This window comes from Capra hircus, chromosome 5, assembly GCF_001704415.2.
Source record: "Capra hircus breed San Clemente chromosome 5, ASM170441v1, whole genome shotgun sequence".
Lineage (NCBI taxonomy): Eukaryota > Metazoa > Chordata > Mammalia > Artiodactyla > Bovidae > Capra > Capra hircus.
In genome coordinates, this window is record NC_030812.1 from 29,181,406 (window position 1) to 29,198,355 (window position 16,950).

General features: G+C 38.3%; 1 protein-coding gene across 1 annotated transcript in view; it reads left to right on the forward strand.

Moving 5' to 3' along the window:
• Positions 1 to 16,950, forward strand: part of FAM186A (family with sequence similarity 186 member A) — a 135,766-nt gene that overhangs the window by 23,351 nt on the left and 95,465 nt on the right. Inside the window, exons 2-3 of the mRNA XM_018049024.1 lie at positions 13,057 to 13,273; positions 14,514 to 14,684. Coding sequence (XP_017904513.1) covers positions 13,057 to 13,273; positions 14,514 to 14,684 — 388 coding nt within the window. The remainder of the gene's footprint in view (positions 1 to 13,056; positions 13,274 to 14,513; positions 14,685 to 16,950) is intronic.

Below are 16,950 nucleotides of genomic sequence, written 5' to 3' on the forward strand. Positions count from 1 at the left end.
CTCTTGGCTAAATACCTGGAAATGGTATTGCTAGGTCCTGTGGTAGCATACCTTTATAGGAAATTGTCAAACTGTTATCTTAAATGGCTTTACTATTTTGCATTCCCATCAGAAAACTGTAAGAGTTCCAGTTGCTCTTCATCTTTGTCTGTGCTTAGTATTGTCACCATTTATTTAGTTCTTCTTGATTTCTTTCATCAATGGTTTTGTAATTTTCAATGTACAGTTTTCTTGTTAGATTTGTAAATATTTCATGTTTTTAGTGTAATTGCAGATGATAGTTTTATTAAATTTCAAATTCTAATTGTTTATTGCTAGTGTATAGAGGTATGATTTTGATTTTTATATACTGGCAGCTTTTAAAAGATATATTCCTTTGGGAATTTTTATACAGTTTTTTGTTTGTTTAATTTTTGGTTTGTTTTTGGTTTTATTTGATGTGTGAATGGAAACCTTTTTATTTCTCCTGTTTCAGTTAATATTCTTTTATTTCCTCTTTTTACCTTATTGCATTGGGTAGGACCTTGATAAAAGATTGAATAAAAAGGAATCCTCAGAGCAATTTAGGCTTTCACCATTAAGTATAATGTTAGCTGTAAATTTTTTGTAAATGTTCATCAGTTTGGGGAAGCTATCCTTATTACTAATTTGTTATAGAATTTAAAAAAAATCATGAATGGATGTTGAATTTTGTCAACTGCTTTTTCTGCATCTATTGAGATGATCATATGCTTCTTCTTAGTCTGTTGATATGGTTATTTACACTTATTAGTTTTCCAGTTTTGAAATAGCCTTATGTTCTAATAATAAACCCCACTTGTTCATACTGTTGTATTTTTAGTACATTGTTTGATCTAATTTCTAATATTTTGTTAAGGATTTTTGTGACTGTGTTCATAAAGAATATTGATATAGTTTATTTTCTTATGTCTTTATCTGGTGCTGGCATCAGGATAATACTGGCCTCAAAGAATAGGTTGTAAAATGTTTTTCCCACCTCAGATTTCTGGAAGAATTTATGAGCAACTGCTTAGCTTGTAGTGTATTCTTCATCACTTGACCCAGCAAACTCTGTCTCAGTTCTCCTATTATATCTGACACATTATTTGTGGCAACTAGATCTTCTGTTTCTTATTGCAATATTTCCAGCACCTAACATCTGATTACTCCTTTTATATATTAAAACATTTTTATCTAATTTTAATTGTGGTAGAATACACAGAATATAAATTTTACCATCCTAATCATTTTTAAGTATACAGTTCAGTACTGCTAAGTATAATCACATTGTCATGCAATCAACATCCAGAACTTCTTCACTGTTTTTTTGGCAGAGCTGCGCAGCCCTTGCAGTGAGAGAGTGGAGCCCTAACCACTGGACACTGGGGAATTTCCTCAGAACTTTTTCACCTTCCAATACCCTATTTCCTTCTTCCCTCTCACCGTGGGAAACCACCATTTCACTTATTTCTGTAAATTCAACTAATCTAGATACCTCATATTAGTGAAATCATACGGTATTTTTTTAAAAGGTGGACCATTTTTAAAGTCTTTATTGAATTTGTTACAATATTTCTTCTGTTTTTTTATGTTTTGGTTTTTCGGCTGAGAGGCATGTGGGATCTTAGCTCCCCAATCAGGGATGGAACCCATACCCTCTGCATTGGAAGGAGAAATCATAACCACTGGACCACCTAGAGAGTCCCCAATATTTGTTCTTTATGACTGACTTGTTTCACTTAGCTTAATGTCTTTTTGGGGGGAAGAGTTGCTGTGCTGGGCTTCACTTTGATGACCACACTTCTCTAGTTGTGGTACACAGGCTTAATCGCCCCAACACATGTTCAGTCTTAGTTCCTTGAACAGGGATCGAACCAACTTTACCTGCATTTGAAGGCAGATTTTTTTTTTAACTTTTATTTGCATTCATTTTTTGCAGCATTTATTCCTGGGCCATAAGTTTTTGTTTCTTCAGTTTTGAAGGCAGATTCTTAACCACTGGACTACCAGGGAAGTCCCAGCTTAGCTTAACGTCTTATGGTTTAACCACACGTGTGCTCAGATGCTCAGTCATGTCTGACTCTGCGACCATACGGACTGTAGCTTGCCAGTCTCCTCTGCCCGTGGGATTTACTGTTTCAGAATGTCCTTCCTTTTTAAGGCTGAATAATGTTTCATTGTAAATATAGTCTACATTTTGTTATCCATTCAGCTGTCAATGCACACCTGGGTTGCTTCTATCTCTTGGCTATTATGTATAATACTATTATGAACACAGGTGTATGACTATCTGATAGGGTTCCTGTTTTCAGTTATTTTGGGTGTATACTCAGAGGTAGAATTGCTAGATCGTATGATAATTTTATTTTTAATATTTTGGGGAACTGCATATACAGTTTGCATTGTGGCTGCACCATTTTAGATTCCCACAAATAGTGCACAGGAGTTCCAAATTTTCACATCCTTACCAATATTTGTTCAGTTCACTTGAGTTCAGTTCAGTCACTCAGTCGTGTCCAACTCTTTGTGACCCCATGAATCACAGCACACCAGGCCTTCCTGTCCATCACCAACTCCTGGAGTTCACTCAAATTCACATCCATTGAGTCGGTGATGCCATCCAGCCATCTCATCCTCTGTCGTCCCCTTCTCCTCCTGCCCCTAATTCTTCCCAGCATCAGAGTCTTTTCCAATGAGTCAGCTCTTCGCATGAGGTGGCCAAAGTACTGGAGTTTCAGCTTTAGCATCATTCCTTCCAAAGAACATCCAGGACCTATCTCGTTTAGAATGGACTGGTTGGATCTCCTTGCAGTTCAAGGGACTCTCAAGAGTCTTCTCCAACACCACAGTTCAAAAGCATCAGTTCTTCAGCACTCAGCTTTCTTCACAGTCCAACTCTCACCTCCATACGTGACTACTGGAAAAACCACAGCCTTGACTAGACGGACCTTTGTTGGCAAAGTAATGTCTCTGCTTTTGAATGTGCTATCCAGGTTGGTCATAACTTTCCTTCCAAGGAGTAAGCGTCTTTTAATTTCATGGCTGCAATCACCATCTGCAGTGATTTGGGAGCCTAAAAACATAAAGTCTGACACTGTTTCCACTTTTTCCCCATCTATCTGCCATGAAGTGATGGGACCAGATGCCATGATCTTCGTTTTCTGAATGTTGAGCTTTAAGTCAACTCTTTCGCTCTCCTCTTTCACTTTCATCAAGGGGCTTTTTAGTTCCTCTTCACTTTCTGCCATAAGGGTGGTGTCATCTGCATATCTGAGGTTATTGATATTTATCCTGGCAATCTTAATTCTAGCTTGTGCTTCTTCCAGCCCAGCGTTTCTCATGATGTGCTCTGCATATAAGCTAAATAAGCAGGGTGACAATATACAGCCTTGACGTACTCCTTTTCCTATTTGGAACCAGTCTGTTCCATGTCCAGTTCTAACTGTTGCTTCCTGACCTGCATATAGGTTTCACAAGAGGCAGGTCAGGTGGTCTGGTATTCCCATCTCTTTCAGAATTTTGCAGTTTATTGTGATCCACACAGTCAAAGGCTTTGGCATAGTCAATCAAGCAGAAATAGATGTTTTTCTGGAACTCTTTCTTTTCAATGATCCAGCGGATGTTGGCAATTTGATCTCTGGTTCCTCTGCCTTTTCTAAAACCAGCTTGAACATCTGGAAGTTCATGGTTCACGTATTGCTGAAGCCTGGTTTTGAGAATTTTGAGCATTACTTTACTAGCATTTGTTTTTCATAGTAGCCACCTAAGTGGATATGAAGTGATATCTCACTGTGATTTTGATTTGCATTTACCTAATGGATGTGAGTAAAGTAATGCTTTATGCTAGTAGACCTGTAGAAAATTCTTCAAGAGATGGGAATACCAGACCACCTGACCTGCCTCTTGAGAAACCTATATGCAGGTCAGGAAGCAACAGTTAGAGCTGGACATGGAACAACAGACTGGTTCCAAATAGAAAAAGGAGTACATCAAGGCTGTATATTGTCACCCTGCTTATTTAGCTTATATGCAGAGCACATCATGAGAAACGCTGGGCTGGAAGAAGCACAAGCCTGAATCAAGATTGCCGGGAGAAATATCAATAACTTCAGATCACACCACCGTTATGGCAGAAAGCGAAGAGGAACCAAAAAGCCTCTTGATGAAGGTGAAAGAGGAGAATGAAAAAGTTGGCTTAAAGCTCAACATTCAGAAAACGAAGATCATGGCATCTGGTCCCATCACTTCATGGCAGATAGATGGGGAAACAGTGGAAACCATGTCAGACTTTATTTTGGGGGCCTCCTAAATCACTGCAGATGGTGATTGCAGCCATGAAATTAAAAGACGCTTACTCCTTGGAAGGAAAGTTATGACCAACCTGGATAGCACATTCAAAAGCAGAGACATTACTTTGCCAACAAAGGTCTGCCTAGTCAAGGCTGTGGTTTTTCCAGTAGTCATGTATGGATGTGAGAGTTGGACCGTGAAGAAAGCTAAGTGCTGAAGAACTGATGCTTTTGAACTGTGGTGTTGGAGAAGACTCTTGAGAGTCCCTTGGACTGCAAGGAGATCCAACCAGTCAATTCTAAAGGAGATCAGTCCTGGGTGTTCTTTGGAAGGAATGATGCTGAAGCTGAAACTCCAGTACTTTGGCCACCTCATGCAAAGAGTTGACTCATTGGAAAAGACTGATGCTGGGAGGGATTGGGGGCAGGTGGAAAAGGGGACAGCAGAGGATGAGATGCCTGGATGGCATCACCGACTCAATGGATGTGAGTTTGAGTGAACTCCGGGAGATGGTGATGGACAGGGAGGCCTGGTGTGCTGCAATTCATGGGGTCTCAAAGAGTCGGACATGACTGAGCAACGGAACTGAACTGAATGGATGTGAGAGTTGGACTGTGAAGAAAGCTGAGCATCAAAGAATTGATGCTTTTGAACTGCGGTGTTGGAGAAGACTCTTGAGAGTCCCTTGGACTGCAAGGAGATCCAACCAGTCCATCCTAAAAAAGACCAGTCCTGGGTGTTCATTGGAAGGGCTGATGCTGAGGCTGAAACTCCAGCACTTTGGCCACCTCATGCGAAGAGTTGACTCATTGGAAAAGACTCTGATGCTGGGAGGGATTGGAGGCAGGAGGAAAAGGGGACAACAGAGGATGAGATGGCTGGATGGCATCACCGACTGAATGGACGTGAGTTTGAGTGAACTCCGGGAGATGGTGATGGACAGGGAGGCCTGGCGTGCTGCGATTCATGAGGTCGCAAAGAGTCAGACACAACTGAGCAACTGAACTGAACTGAACTGAACTGAATGATTAGTGATGTTGAGCTTTTATTCATATGTTTGTTGGCCATTGATGCTGTTGTTGTTGTTCAGTTGCCAAGTTTTGTCCAGCTCTTTGCAACCCCATGGACTACAGCATGTCAGCCTTCCCTGTCCTTCATTATCTCCTGGAGTTTACTCCAACTCATGTCCTTTAAGTTGGTGATGCCATCCAACCATCTCATCCTCTCTTGCCCCTTCTCTTCCTGCCCTCAATCTTTCCCAACACCAGGGTCTTTTCTAATTAGTCGGCTCTTCCCAACAGCTGGCCAAAGTATTGGAGCTTCAGCTTCAGCATCAGAACTTTCAATGAATATTCAGGGATAATTTCCTTTAGGATTGACTGGTTTGATCTCTTTGCTCTCCAAGGGACCCTCAAGAGTCTTCTCCAGCACCACAGTTCAAAAACATCAATTCTTCAGCACTCAGCCTTCTTTACGGTTCAACTCTCACATCCAAACATGACTACTGAAGAAATCATAGCTTTACCTATAAGGCCCTTTGTCAGCAAAGTAATGTCTCTGCTTATTAATACACTGTCTAGGTTTGTCATAGCTTTTCTTCCAAGGACCAAGGGTCTTAATTTCGTGGACATTTATACGTCTTTTGAATGTCTATTCAAGTCCTTTTCCCATTTATCAGTTGGGTTATTTATTTATTTGATGTGAGTTGTAAGAATTCTTTATATATTGTAGTATTAACCCTTCATTAGATATATGATTTGCAAATTCTTTTTTCCCCACTCCATAGGTTGCCTTTTTACTCTGTGAATTGTGTTCCTTGATGCAGAAAAGTTTTACATTTTGATTTGTTGGCTCAGTGGTGAAGCATCTGCCTGCAACATTCTCTGGGTTGGGAAGATCCCTTGGAGAAGAAAATGGCAACCCATTCCAATATTCTTTCCTGGAAAATTCCATGGACAGGTTCCTGGCGGGCTATAGTCCATGGGGTGGCAAAAGAGTCGGACACGACTTAGCGACTAAACAATCTATTTTTACTTTTGTTGCCTGTACTTTTGGTACCAAATCCAATGTCATGAAGCTTTTCTCTCTATGTTTTCTATGTTTTATAGTTTTAGGTCTTATGCTTAGGTTTTTTAATTCATTTTGAGTTAATATTTGTATATAAGAGTCCTAGTTCATTCTTGCGTGGGTGTATCCAGTTTTCCCAACATCATTTGTTGACAGATTGGCCTCTCCCATTAAAAAGCCTTGACACTCTTGTCAAAAATTATTTGACCAGGGACTTCCCTAGTGGCCCAATGGCTAAGACTCCACACTCCCAATACAGGGGATTGGGGTTCAATCCCTGGTCAGGGAACTAGATCCCACATCCCCCAACTGAAAGTATGAGTTCCGTGACTATAGATTGTGCATGGTGCAGAGGATCCAAGATTCCGAGTGCCACAACGAAGACCCAGCACAGCCAAATAAACTTTTTTTAAGTTAAAAAAATTTATTTAACTATATGTGTGAAAGTTTGTTTCTGGGCTTTGTATTCTATATGTCTCTTATAATTAAAATGTGCCAGTTAACTACTGTAAATTTATAATAATAATTGAAAATGAGACATATGAGATCTCCAACTTCATTCTTCAAGACTGTTTTGGGTATTTGGGGTTCTTTGAGATTCCACATGAATCCTAAAGATGTACTTCTTTTTCTGCAAAATCATTGAGGTTTTGCTAAGGAGTGCATTAGCTGTAGATTCGTTCAGTAGCATTGTTTTAACATTGTCTTTTGCCTTCTGGTTGTTTATTATAAATAATTTTATTCTTTTGATGCTACTGTAAGTAGAATTGTTCTCTTAATTTCCTTTTCAGATTTAAAAAAGTTTTTTATTTAAACATTTTTTATTTTAAAAAAATTATTTATTTATTTGTTTTTGGCTGTGCTGAGTCTTCACTGCTGCATGTGGACTTTCTCTAGCTGCGATGCACAGGCTTCTCGTTGCAGTGGCTTCTCTTGTTTAGAGCACAGACTCTAGGGTGCATGGTCTCAAGTAACTGGGATGCTAGGGCTTAGTTGCCCTGCAGCATGTGGAATCGTCCCCAAGCCAGGGATCAAACCTGTGTCCCCTGCATTGGCAGGCAAATTCTTAACCACTGAACCACCAGGGAAGTCCACAATTGATTTTTTAAATTCAATTTATTTCAACTAAACTAAAAAAAAAAAAAAAAAGTTCACCCACTTTTCATACCATCCCTACCGCCACCTCTGGCAACAATCAAATTCTTCTCTGTAGCTATGAACTTAGTTTTATTTTAGATTTCACATGTAAAAAAGATCATATGGTATTTCTCTTCCTCTGACTTATTTCAAACTTCCTCTGACTTATTTCTCTTAATGTAATGCCCTCAAAGTCCATCCATGTTGTTGCAAATGGAAAACCTTTATCTTTTTCTACAGATGAATACTATTTCATTGTATATTTGTGTAGGTGTATATAATACACATATACTTATCTGTTCATTATTGATGGGTGCTTGGATCCTTTCCATATTTTGGCTATTGTAAATAATGCTACAGTGAACGTGGGAATACATATTTGTTTTCTAATTACTATTTTTGTTTTTTATAGCTAAATACCCCAAAGCGGAATTCCTGGATCATTATTGTAGTTCTATTTTTAATTTTTTGAGGAACCTCCATTTTGTTTTCCATAGTTATTGTTACTCAGTCACTAAGTCATGTTTGACTCTGCGACCCCATGGACTGCAGCACACCAGGCTCCTCTGTCCTCCACTATCTCCCAGAGTTTTCTCAAATTCATTTCCATTGTGTTGATGACGTTATCTAGCCATCTCACCTCCTGCTGCCCCCTTCTTTTGCCTTCCGTCTTTCCCAGCACCAGGGTCTCCAGTGAATCAGCTCTTAGCATCATGTGGCCAAAGTATTGGAGCTTCAGCTTTTTTTTTCCATAGTGGCTGCACCAATTTACCCCACTAACAATGCATGAGGATTTCCTTTTCTTCACATCCTTGCCAATACTAACAAGTGTTATTATTTTCAATCTTTTTGATAATAGTCATTCTAACAGGTGTGTGGTACATTTCATTGTGATTTTGATTTGCATTTTCCTGATGATTAATGACAGTAATTATCTTCTTATGTACCCATTGAACATCTATATGTCTTTGTTGGAAAAATGTCTATGTAGATCTTCTGTCCATATTTTAATCAGATTGTTTGGGTTTTTGCTATTGAGTTGTATGAGTTCTTTATATATTTTGAATATTACCCCCTTGTCAGACATATGATTTCCAAATATTTTCCCCCACTCAGTAGATTGCTTTTTCATTTTGTTGATGGTTTCCTTTGCTGTGAAGAAGCTTTTTAGTTTGATGCAGTCCTACTTGCTTATTTTTGCTTTTGTTACCTTTGCTATTTGTGTGAAATCCAAAAAATTATCACCAAGAACAATGTCAAGGAGATTACTGCCTATGTGTTTTCTTCTGGAATTTTTATAGTTTGAGGTCTTACATTCAAGTTTTTCATCCATTTTGGGTTAATTTTTATGCACGGTATAAGATAGCAATCCCCAGTTTCTTTCTTCTGTATGTGCTGCCCAGTTTTTCCAGCACCATGTATTGAAAAGACTGTCGTTTCCCCAGTGTATATTCTTGGCTGCTTTGTTGTAAATTTACCGTATGTGTGTATGGGTTTATTTCTGGACTTTCCTTTCTATTCCATTGATCTGTGGGTCCATTTTTATGCCAATATCATTTGTTTTAATTTCTATAACTTTGTACTATTGTTTGAAATCAGGGAGCTCCAGCTTTGTTCTTCTTTCTCAGTATTGCTTTAGCTATTTAGAGTCTCTTATGATTCCATACAAATTTTAGGGCTTTTTGTTCTATTTCTATAAAAAATGTTATTAGAATTTTGAAAATGATTGCTTTCTATGTGTAGACTGCTTTGGGTGGTATGAATATTTTAATTCTTAGGAGAATTAACAATATTAATTTCTTCATTTCTTTCATTTATGTCTTTCATTTCCAATATATAGGTCTTTCACCTCAGTTAAATTTATTGCCAGGTATTTTATTTTTTTTATGCCATTGTAAATGGGATTGTTTTCTTAATTTCTCTTTCTGATAGTTCATTACTAGCATACAGAAAATTAAACATATCTATTCATTTATTAGGCTGGGTCAAGTCTTAGCTTTGCAGGATCTTTGTTGTGCCATGTGGAATCTTTTGTTGTAGTGCGTGGACTTTCTAGTTGTGGCATGTGGGCTGTAGAGTGCGCAGGCTCAGTAATTGTGGGGCATGGGCTAGGTTGCTCTGTGTCATGTGGAAGATTAGCTCCCCGATCAGGAATCAAATGCATGTCCTTGCATTACAAGGAGGGTAACTACTGTACCACCAGGGAAGTCCCAGAAAATTAAACATGTTTTGTGTGTGTGTGTGATTTTGTATCCTGCAACTTTGCTGAATTCATTTATTTCTCCTAACAGGTTTGGGGGTGTGTGTGTGTGTGTAAGCTTTAGAGTTTTCAACATATAAGATCATATCATCTGCAAACATTTTTTTTTCTTTTCCAATTTTGATTTTTTAAAATTTATTTTTCTCCTGAATTACTCTGGCTAGGACTTCCAGTAATATGTTGACTAGAACTGATGAGAGTTGGAATCCTTTACTTGTTCCTAATCTTAGAGGAATAACTTTCAGATTTTCACCTTTCAGTATGATGTTAGCTGTGGGCTTGTCATATATGACATTTATTATACTGAAGTATTTTCCCTTTACACCTACTTTAGTGAGAGCTTTCGTCATGAAAGGGTGTTGAATTTTGTTGCATGCTTTTCCTGTATCAGTTGAGATGATCATATGATTTTTTTCCTTCATTTTGTTAATTTGGTGTATTTCATTCATTGATTTTCACATGTTGAACCATTTTTGTATTCCTGGAATAAATCCCACGTGTTTGCGGTATCTAATTCTATTAATAAGGTGCTAATCCTATTTAGTATTTTGTTGAGGATTTTTGCAACAAAATTTATAGAGATGTTGATCTGTAGTGTGTTTTTTTTTTTTTTTGCAATATCTTTATCCATCTTGGTATGAGGGTAATTCTGGCCACAAAGAATGAATTGAGAAGAGTTCTTTTCCATTCTGTGGGAGAATATATGAGAAGTTGGTAATACTTTTTCCTTAATCACCATGTTATGTGTTAGTTTGTAATGTTATTCTTCATCACTTGTCTTTATCAAACTTTGTCTCTGTTCTGCATTTCTGACTTAATTTACTGCAACTGCATTACCTATTTCTGACTGCAGTAATTCTAGCACCTAACATTTGATTACTCTTTTGGCATGGCGATTTGGCTTGCAAAATCCCAATCTCACTGCTATTGTAAGGAGTGTAGAAGAAGTTAGGTTTATCTAAAGCCAAATTGAGAAAGTAATCGATAAAGTTGGAAAGATGGAGCAGTGGTTCGACATCTATCAGATTTATTATGCCTTTTAAAAATATTTTTAACTTCCCTTTTGTTCCTCTGAAGTGAACTTCATAGATAAAATATCTATACTCATACTTCAAGAAATTATTATATGAAGGTAAATAAAAGTGCTAAATTTAATAACATGCATTTCAATGTGTAAATTCTAAGTCAAACTTCAATAGAAGACATTACAAAGAGGTAGCAGAGGCTTGCATCTTTATGCAGAATTAAAATAAATATGAAAGCTATGAATATAGGCTGAAACAAATGCAGGTTTATTGCAGTGACACTACATACTATTATCAATGGTGCATTGCTGGTTGGTACTATGGTGAACATTTTATTGGTGAATGGTGAAATTTTATTGGCAAAATCCTAAAGAACATTTTCCTTTGATTCGCATAATATTTGCATTCCTGGAAATTTCAGTAAGCAATTAAACTTGGTAGGAACTCACTTTCCATTTATACTTTAAAAAGAATAAGTTTCTAGGCTCAGGTAATTATAAACAGATTTTATGTAACCTATGTGAATATCCCATTGGACAGTGAAAATTTACGCAGGATGAGCCAATTCTTAAATATGTATACTGTCCATTGCACATAGGGTGGGCTGGCACAACTTAGCATCCTTTACTAAGTACAATGTCTTCCCTTCCATTCCTTGTTACAACCAAAAGTGCTTCTTTTCTTTGGCAGACATTGTGACTCTTTTTTTTTAAATCTTATATATTTATCTTCATTTTTTGGCTATGGTGGGTCTTCATTGCTGTGCATGGGCTTTCTCTAGTTGTGGTGGTGGGGTGGGGGTTCTACTCTCTGTTGCAATGTGTGCGCTTCTAATTGCAGTGGCTTCTCTTCTTGTGGGACATGGGCTCCAGGCATACAGGCTTCAGTAGGTGCAGCACATAGGTTCTATAATTGCAACTCGCGGGCTCTAAAGCACTGGCTCAGTAGAAGGCTTGAGGGCTTAGTTGCTCTGCAGCATGTGTGATTTTTCTGGGACCAGGGATTGCACTGGTGTCCCTTGCCTTGCAATGCAGATTCTTAACCACTGAACCACCAGGGTAGTCCACCTCTCTCTCTCTTTTTTTTTTTGGCTGAGCTGGGTCTCTTTTGCTTTACGTGGGCTTTCTCCAGTTGTGTGAGCGGGGTCTACTCTTTGTTGCAGTGCTCAGGCTTCTCTTGCAGCCGAGCACAGGCTCTAGGAGCACGGGCTTCAGTAATTGTAGAACCTGGGCTCAGCAGTTGCAGTTCCAGGGCTCTGGAGTAGGGGTTCAGTAGCTGTGGTGCATGAGCTTAGTTGATCTGCTGCATGTGGACTATTCCTGGACCCAACATCGAACCCATGTCCCCTGCATAAGCAGGCAGATTCCTATCCACTGTACCACCAGGAAGTCCCATACATTTCTAAATGCCAGATATGAGGCAGTAATTACCCCCACCGAGAACTACTAGGATAAAGTGATGAACAGAAGAAATTTACTGATAGATTCTTGAGGAGGGGAAATAATGAAATAAAAATCATGTTGTGGAATATTCCAATAGCTGCTTTCCAGGTGTAAGGGTTAATTTTTTTTTAAGTAATTTCCTTTAATTAGTTTGTTTACAGCAGCCATAGTCTATAAGGCATTTCACACATGTTACATGTCTCAGATCAACTGTGAACTTAGCATCTCCATTATTTTACAGATGAGTCATGATTGTAGAAAATGATTTTTAAAAGAGTTATCTTTTTAAAAACAATTTTTATTTATTTTTCAGCTGTGCTGGGTCTTCGTTGCTGTGAGGGCTTTCTCTAATTGCAGCAAGAGGAGGGCTATTCTCTAGTTTCAGGCTTCTCATTGAGGTGGCTTCTCTTGTGGAACATGGGCTCTACAGAGAGGGGACTTCAGTAGTTGTAGTACACAGGCTTACTGCCCTATGGTATGTGGAATATTCCCAGACCAGGGATCGAACCCATGTCCCCTACATTGGCCGGCAGATTCTTAACCACTGGATCACCAGGGAAGTCCACTAAAAGTCATTTTAAGGAGGGAGCTAGAGTTAGAATCCAGATATAATTTCAAACCAAATATTCTGTTCATTATATCATAGAAATTCTAGGATGAAGGCAGAGAAAAAAAAATTAAGAGGAAAATCTTAGACTTACAGAAAGATTAGAATTAAAAAGCTTTTGATTAGAGAGCTTTATAGTGACTACCACTGACATTCTGAGAAGAAAGGTGATCAAATCTTATTGTCAAACAGGATTTATTACTATAATCCCCCTTTTTATTCTTATAGTATCTTAATATGCAGCTGACAGACATAATGCAAAATGTGAAGCGTATAATAAATCGCTATACTATGAATGAGAATATGCATGCTGGAAGGAAAATGTCCCTTATAGAACATAAGAAACGGAGAGGAAGCTTGCTGGAGAAAATAGTTGCTTGTGCTAAGACTGCTGAAATTAAAGACAAGACTCTTGCCTACATTCTGGCCTGGTTGGAAGAATGGAGTAAGTTTCCAGAAGTGATTTAAAGTTAATGAAAAACCTACAGAACAGAATTATAAGTAAATTTTGAAGGATTAGAAGACTAAAGAAGGAAAAGCTAAGATGGTTAAACAGTTGCTGTCTGTTTCAGGAAGAATAAAATAAGGAAAACAAATTTGCTCACTTAGCATGCTCCTGCCCAGTGTCTTAATGCTTCCTAGTTCCTTGCCTGAAACATTTTCTACCAGGTAGCCACATGGTTTATTCTCTGCTTATACCTCACTTTATTTATTTATTTATTTATTTATTTATTTTTATACACCTCACTTTAAAATGAGGTGTTCTCTGACCATCCCCATTCTCTACACCCTGGCACTGGCTGTTATTCTTTACAATTTTTTATGTATAGCTTTCCTTACCATCTGGCACAGTTTATAATTAACAATTAATACTTTAAAAAAATTTTTGTTTGTTTCCTTTCACTAGAATATAAATAGTAATAAAATCAGGGAATTTGTTTTATTCAATGCTGTGTCTTCAGCATCTAGAACAGTATATGACAGAGGAGACTCTAGTTGAATGAAAGAATGAATAAGCTAAGAATACAAAAAAGAGAAATTTCATTTAGTTACAAGAAATCTTATATAACAAGGGTTATGAAATACTAGAAAACTTACCAAGGGAGTTAATTGGGGTTTTAATCCCCAGTATTAAAGCATATAATCACATTTTAGATCTTTATCCTTGATATCAGATAATTAAACCAATTAGACACCTTGGCATCCCACTCCAGTACTCTTGCCTGGAAAATCCCATGGACAGAGGAGCCTGGTGCGCTGCAGTCCATGAGGTCGCTAAGTGTCAGACACGACTGAGTGACTTCACTTTCACTTTTCACTTTCATGCAATGGAGAAGGAAATGGCAACCCACTCCAGTGTTCTTGCCTGGAGAATCCCAGGGACAGAGGAGCCTGGTGGGGAGGCCGTCTATGAGGTTGCACAGAATCAGATACGACTGAAGCGACTTAGCAGCAGCAGCAGCTATATTTTAAGCATATTTTCATGCCCAAGATTTACTGTTCAGTCTTCTATTCCAAGTCTTTTCTTTTTTCATTTCTTCACAGAGAAAAGCCTCAGAATAGAAATAGGTATAAGCTATCTGTATTTCCCAATACTATAATATTGACTAGGTAGCCAATATTGTAAGCCTATATGGTTGTAATTATTTTTCTGCACAAAAGTAATTTTTTTTACTCTCTTCAAGATGTCACTTTGTCTGAGATCACTGCAATTGATATTGAAGAACACCATCACTGTTTAGCACAAATGGAGATGTTACCAGAAACATTCAAAGCTATTGAGAGCAATGTCAAGATACTAAGCAGAATTACTGCATATTTGCTTGAAGAAAAGAAGAAACAAAAGAAAAAAACAGGTAAGAGTGCTCTAAGACATTGGATATAGATTTTACTTTTTCTAAAAAACAGCTTTATTGAGGTATAAGTTACATACCATAAAGTTTACCCACAATAGTTGTATAATTCAATGGCTTTTAATACATTTAGACTTGTGCAACTATCACCACAGTCTAACTTTAGAACATTTTATGATCCACAAAAGATCCCTCAGGCCCATTTGCAGTCAATCTTCATTCCCACCTTCAGCCCCAGACAATCAATAATCTATTCTCTATCTCAATAGATTTGCCTTTCTTGGATATTTCATAAAATGGAATCATATTTTCATATAGTCCTTTATGTCTGGTTTCTTTCATTTAGCATAATGTTTCGACATTCAGCCGTGTTACAGAATGTAACACGTAGTTTTAGTTTGTAGTTTGTAGTTTCTTCCTTTCTAGTGCCAATCGTACACCACTGTTTGCATATACCAAACTTTATTTATCCATTTACCAGTTTATTTGCATTGCTCCCACTTTTTCATTTTTTTGAATAATGCCACTATGAACACACATGTATGTTTTTGTATGAACGTAAATTTTCATTTCTTTTTGGAAATACCTAGGAGCAGAATTTCTATGTCATTTATTTATCTATTGCTGGTAAACATATATTTAACTTTTTAAGAAATTATTAGCTGATTTCCCAAGTGATAGCACCATTTAAATTTTCACCAGCAATGTATTAGGGTTCCACTTACTTCACATTTTCAACTACACTTGTTATTGGCTTTTTTGTTTTAGTATAATTGCTTTACAATGTTGTGTTAGTTTCTACTGTCTTTTTTTATTATAGCTTTCCTAATAGGTGTGAAGTGGTTTCTCATTGTGGCTTTAATTTGCATTTCCCTGACTAATGATACTGAGCACTTTTTCATGTGCTTATTGGACATTCCTATATTTCCTTTGATGAAACATCTAATCAAATACTTAATCATTTTCATTATTGAGTTTTAAGAGCTTCTTAGATATTCTGGATACAAGTCCTTTTTCAGAAAAGTAATTTGCAAATGTTTTCTCCCAGTCTGTAGCTTGTCTTTTCATTTTCTTAATGGAGCCTTGAAGCCCAAGAGTGTTTAATTCTGATGAAGTTCCATCAGTTTATCTTTCTTTTTTTCTTATATGGATCATGGTTTTAGTGTTGCATTAAGAACTTGTATCAGTCAGGGTTCAACTCTGAAAACAGAACCAAAAGGAGATTATATTTTATCTATCCATCTATCTAGCACACTGCAATTTGGAACATATTTTGTATTATTTTAATCCTTTTAAATGTACTGGGGGGGTGCGGTGGTGGATGAATAGGACGGGGACACCACTTTCTCCCCCACAAATTCATAAAAAGAACATTTAAACGCAGAGTAAATTCCACAAAACAACTTCTGAATGCTGGCAGAGGACATCAGGCACCCAGAAAAGCAGCCCATTGTCTTCAAAAGAAGGTAGGAAAAAATATAAAAGACAAAAAAAGAGACAAAAGAGGTAGGGACAGAGCTCTGTCCTGGGAAGGGAGTCTTAAAAAGAGAGAAGTTTCCAAACACCAGGAAACACTCTCACTGCCGAGTCTGTGGCGAGCCTTGGAAGCACAGAGGGCAACATAACAGGGAGGAAAAATAAATAAATAATTAAAACCCACAGATTACAAGCCCAATGGTAACTCCCCCAGTGGAGAAGCAGCGCTGACGCCTGCACCCACCACTAGCAAGCAGGGGCTGGGCAGGGAGGTGCAGGCTGCATTGCTCAGAGTAAGGATCTGGCCTGAATGCCCCAAGGGCAATCTGAGCAAACTAACTTGGGCTAGCAAACCAGACTGTGGGATAGCTACCATGGGAAAAGCCCTAAGACACTGCCAGGCCCACGCACAGAACAAGGAGTGAACAGAACTAGCCAGCTGCAGACCATCCCCCTCTGGTGACAGGCAGCCAGAGCTGGAAGGGGGCAATCACAGCCCCAGAGAGACATTATCTACCAAACTGCAAGCAGGCTTCTTTGCTAACTAAGACTTCTTGGGGTTCTGGACAGTCAACATCTGCCTGAGAAGGTGCATGGGTTGTACACCCAGAAAACCGAGCGACAGGGACTGGGGAGGCGATAAGTCGCAGCGACTGCACACGCCAAACACCTCATCACCTGGGAAGGGCACAAAACGCAGGCCCAACCGAGTCTGCACCTCTGAGGACTACCCGAGTGCCTGAACCTGAGTGGCTTAGACCTGGGAGGTGCATGCAGCCCAGGGCCGGCCTCA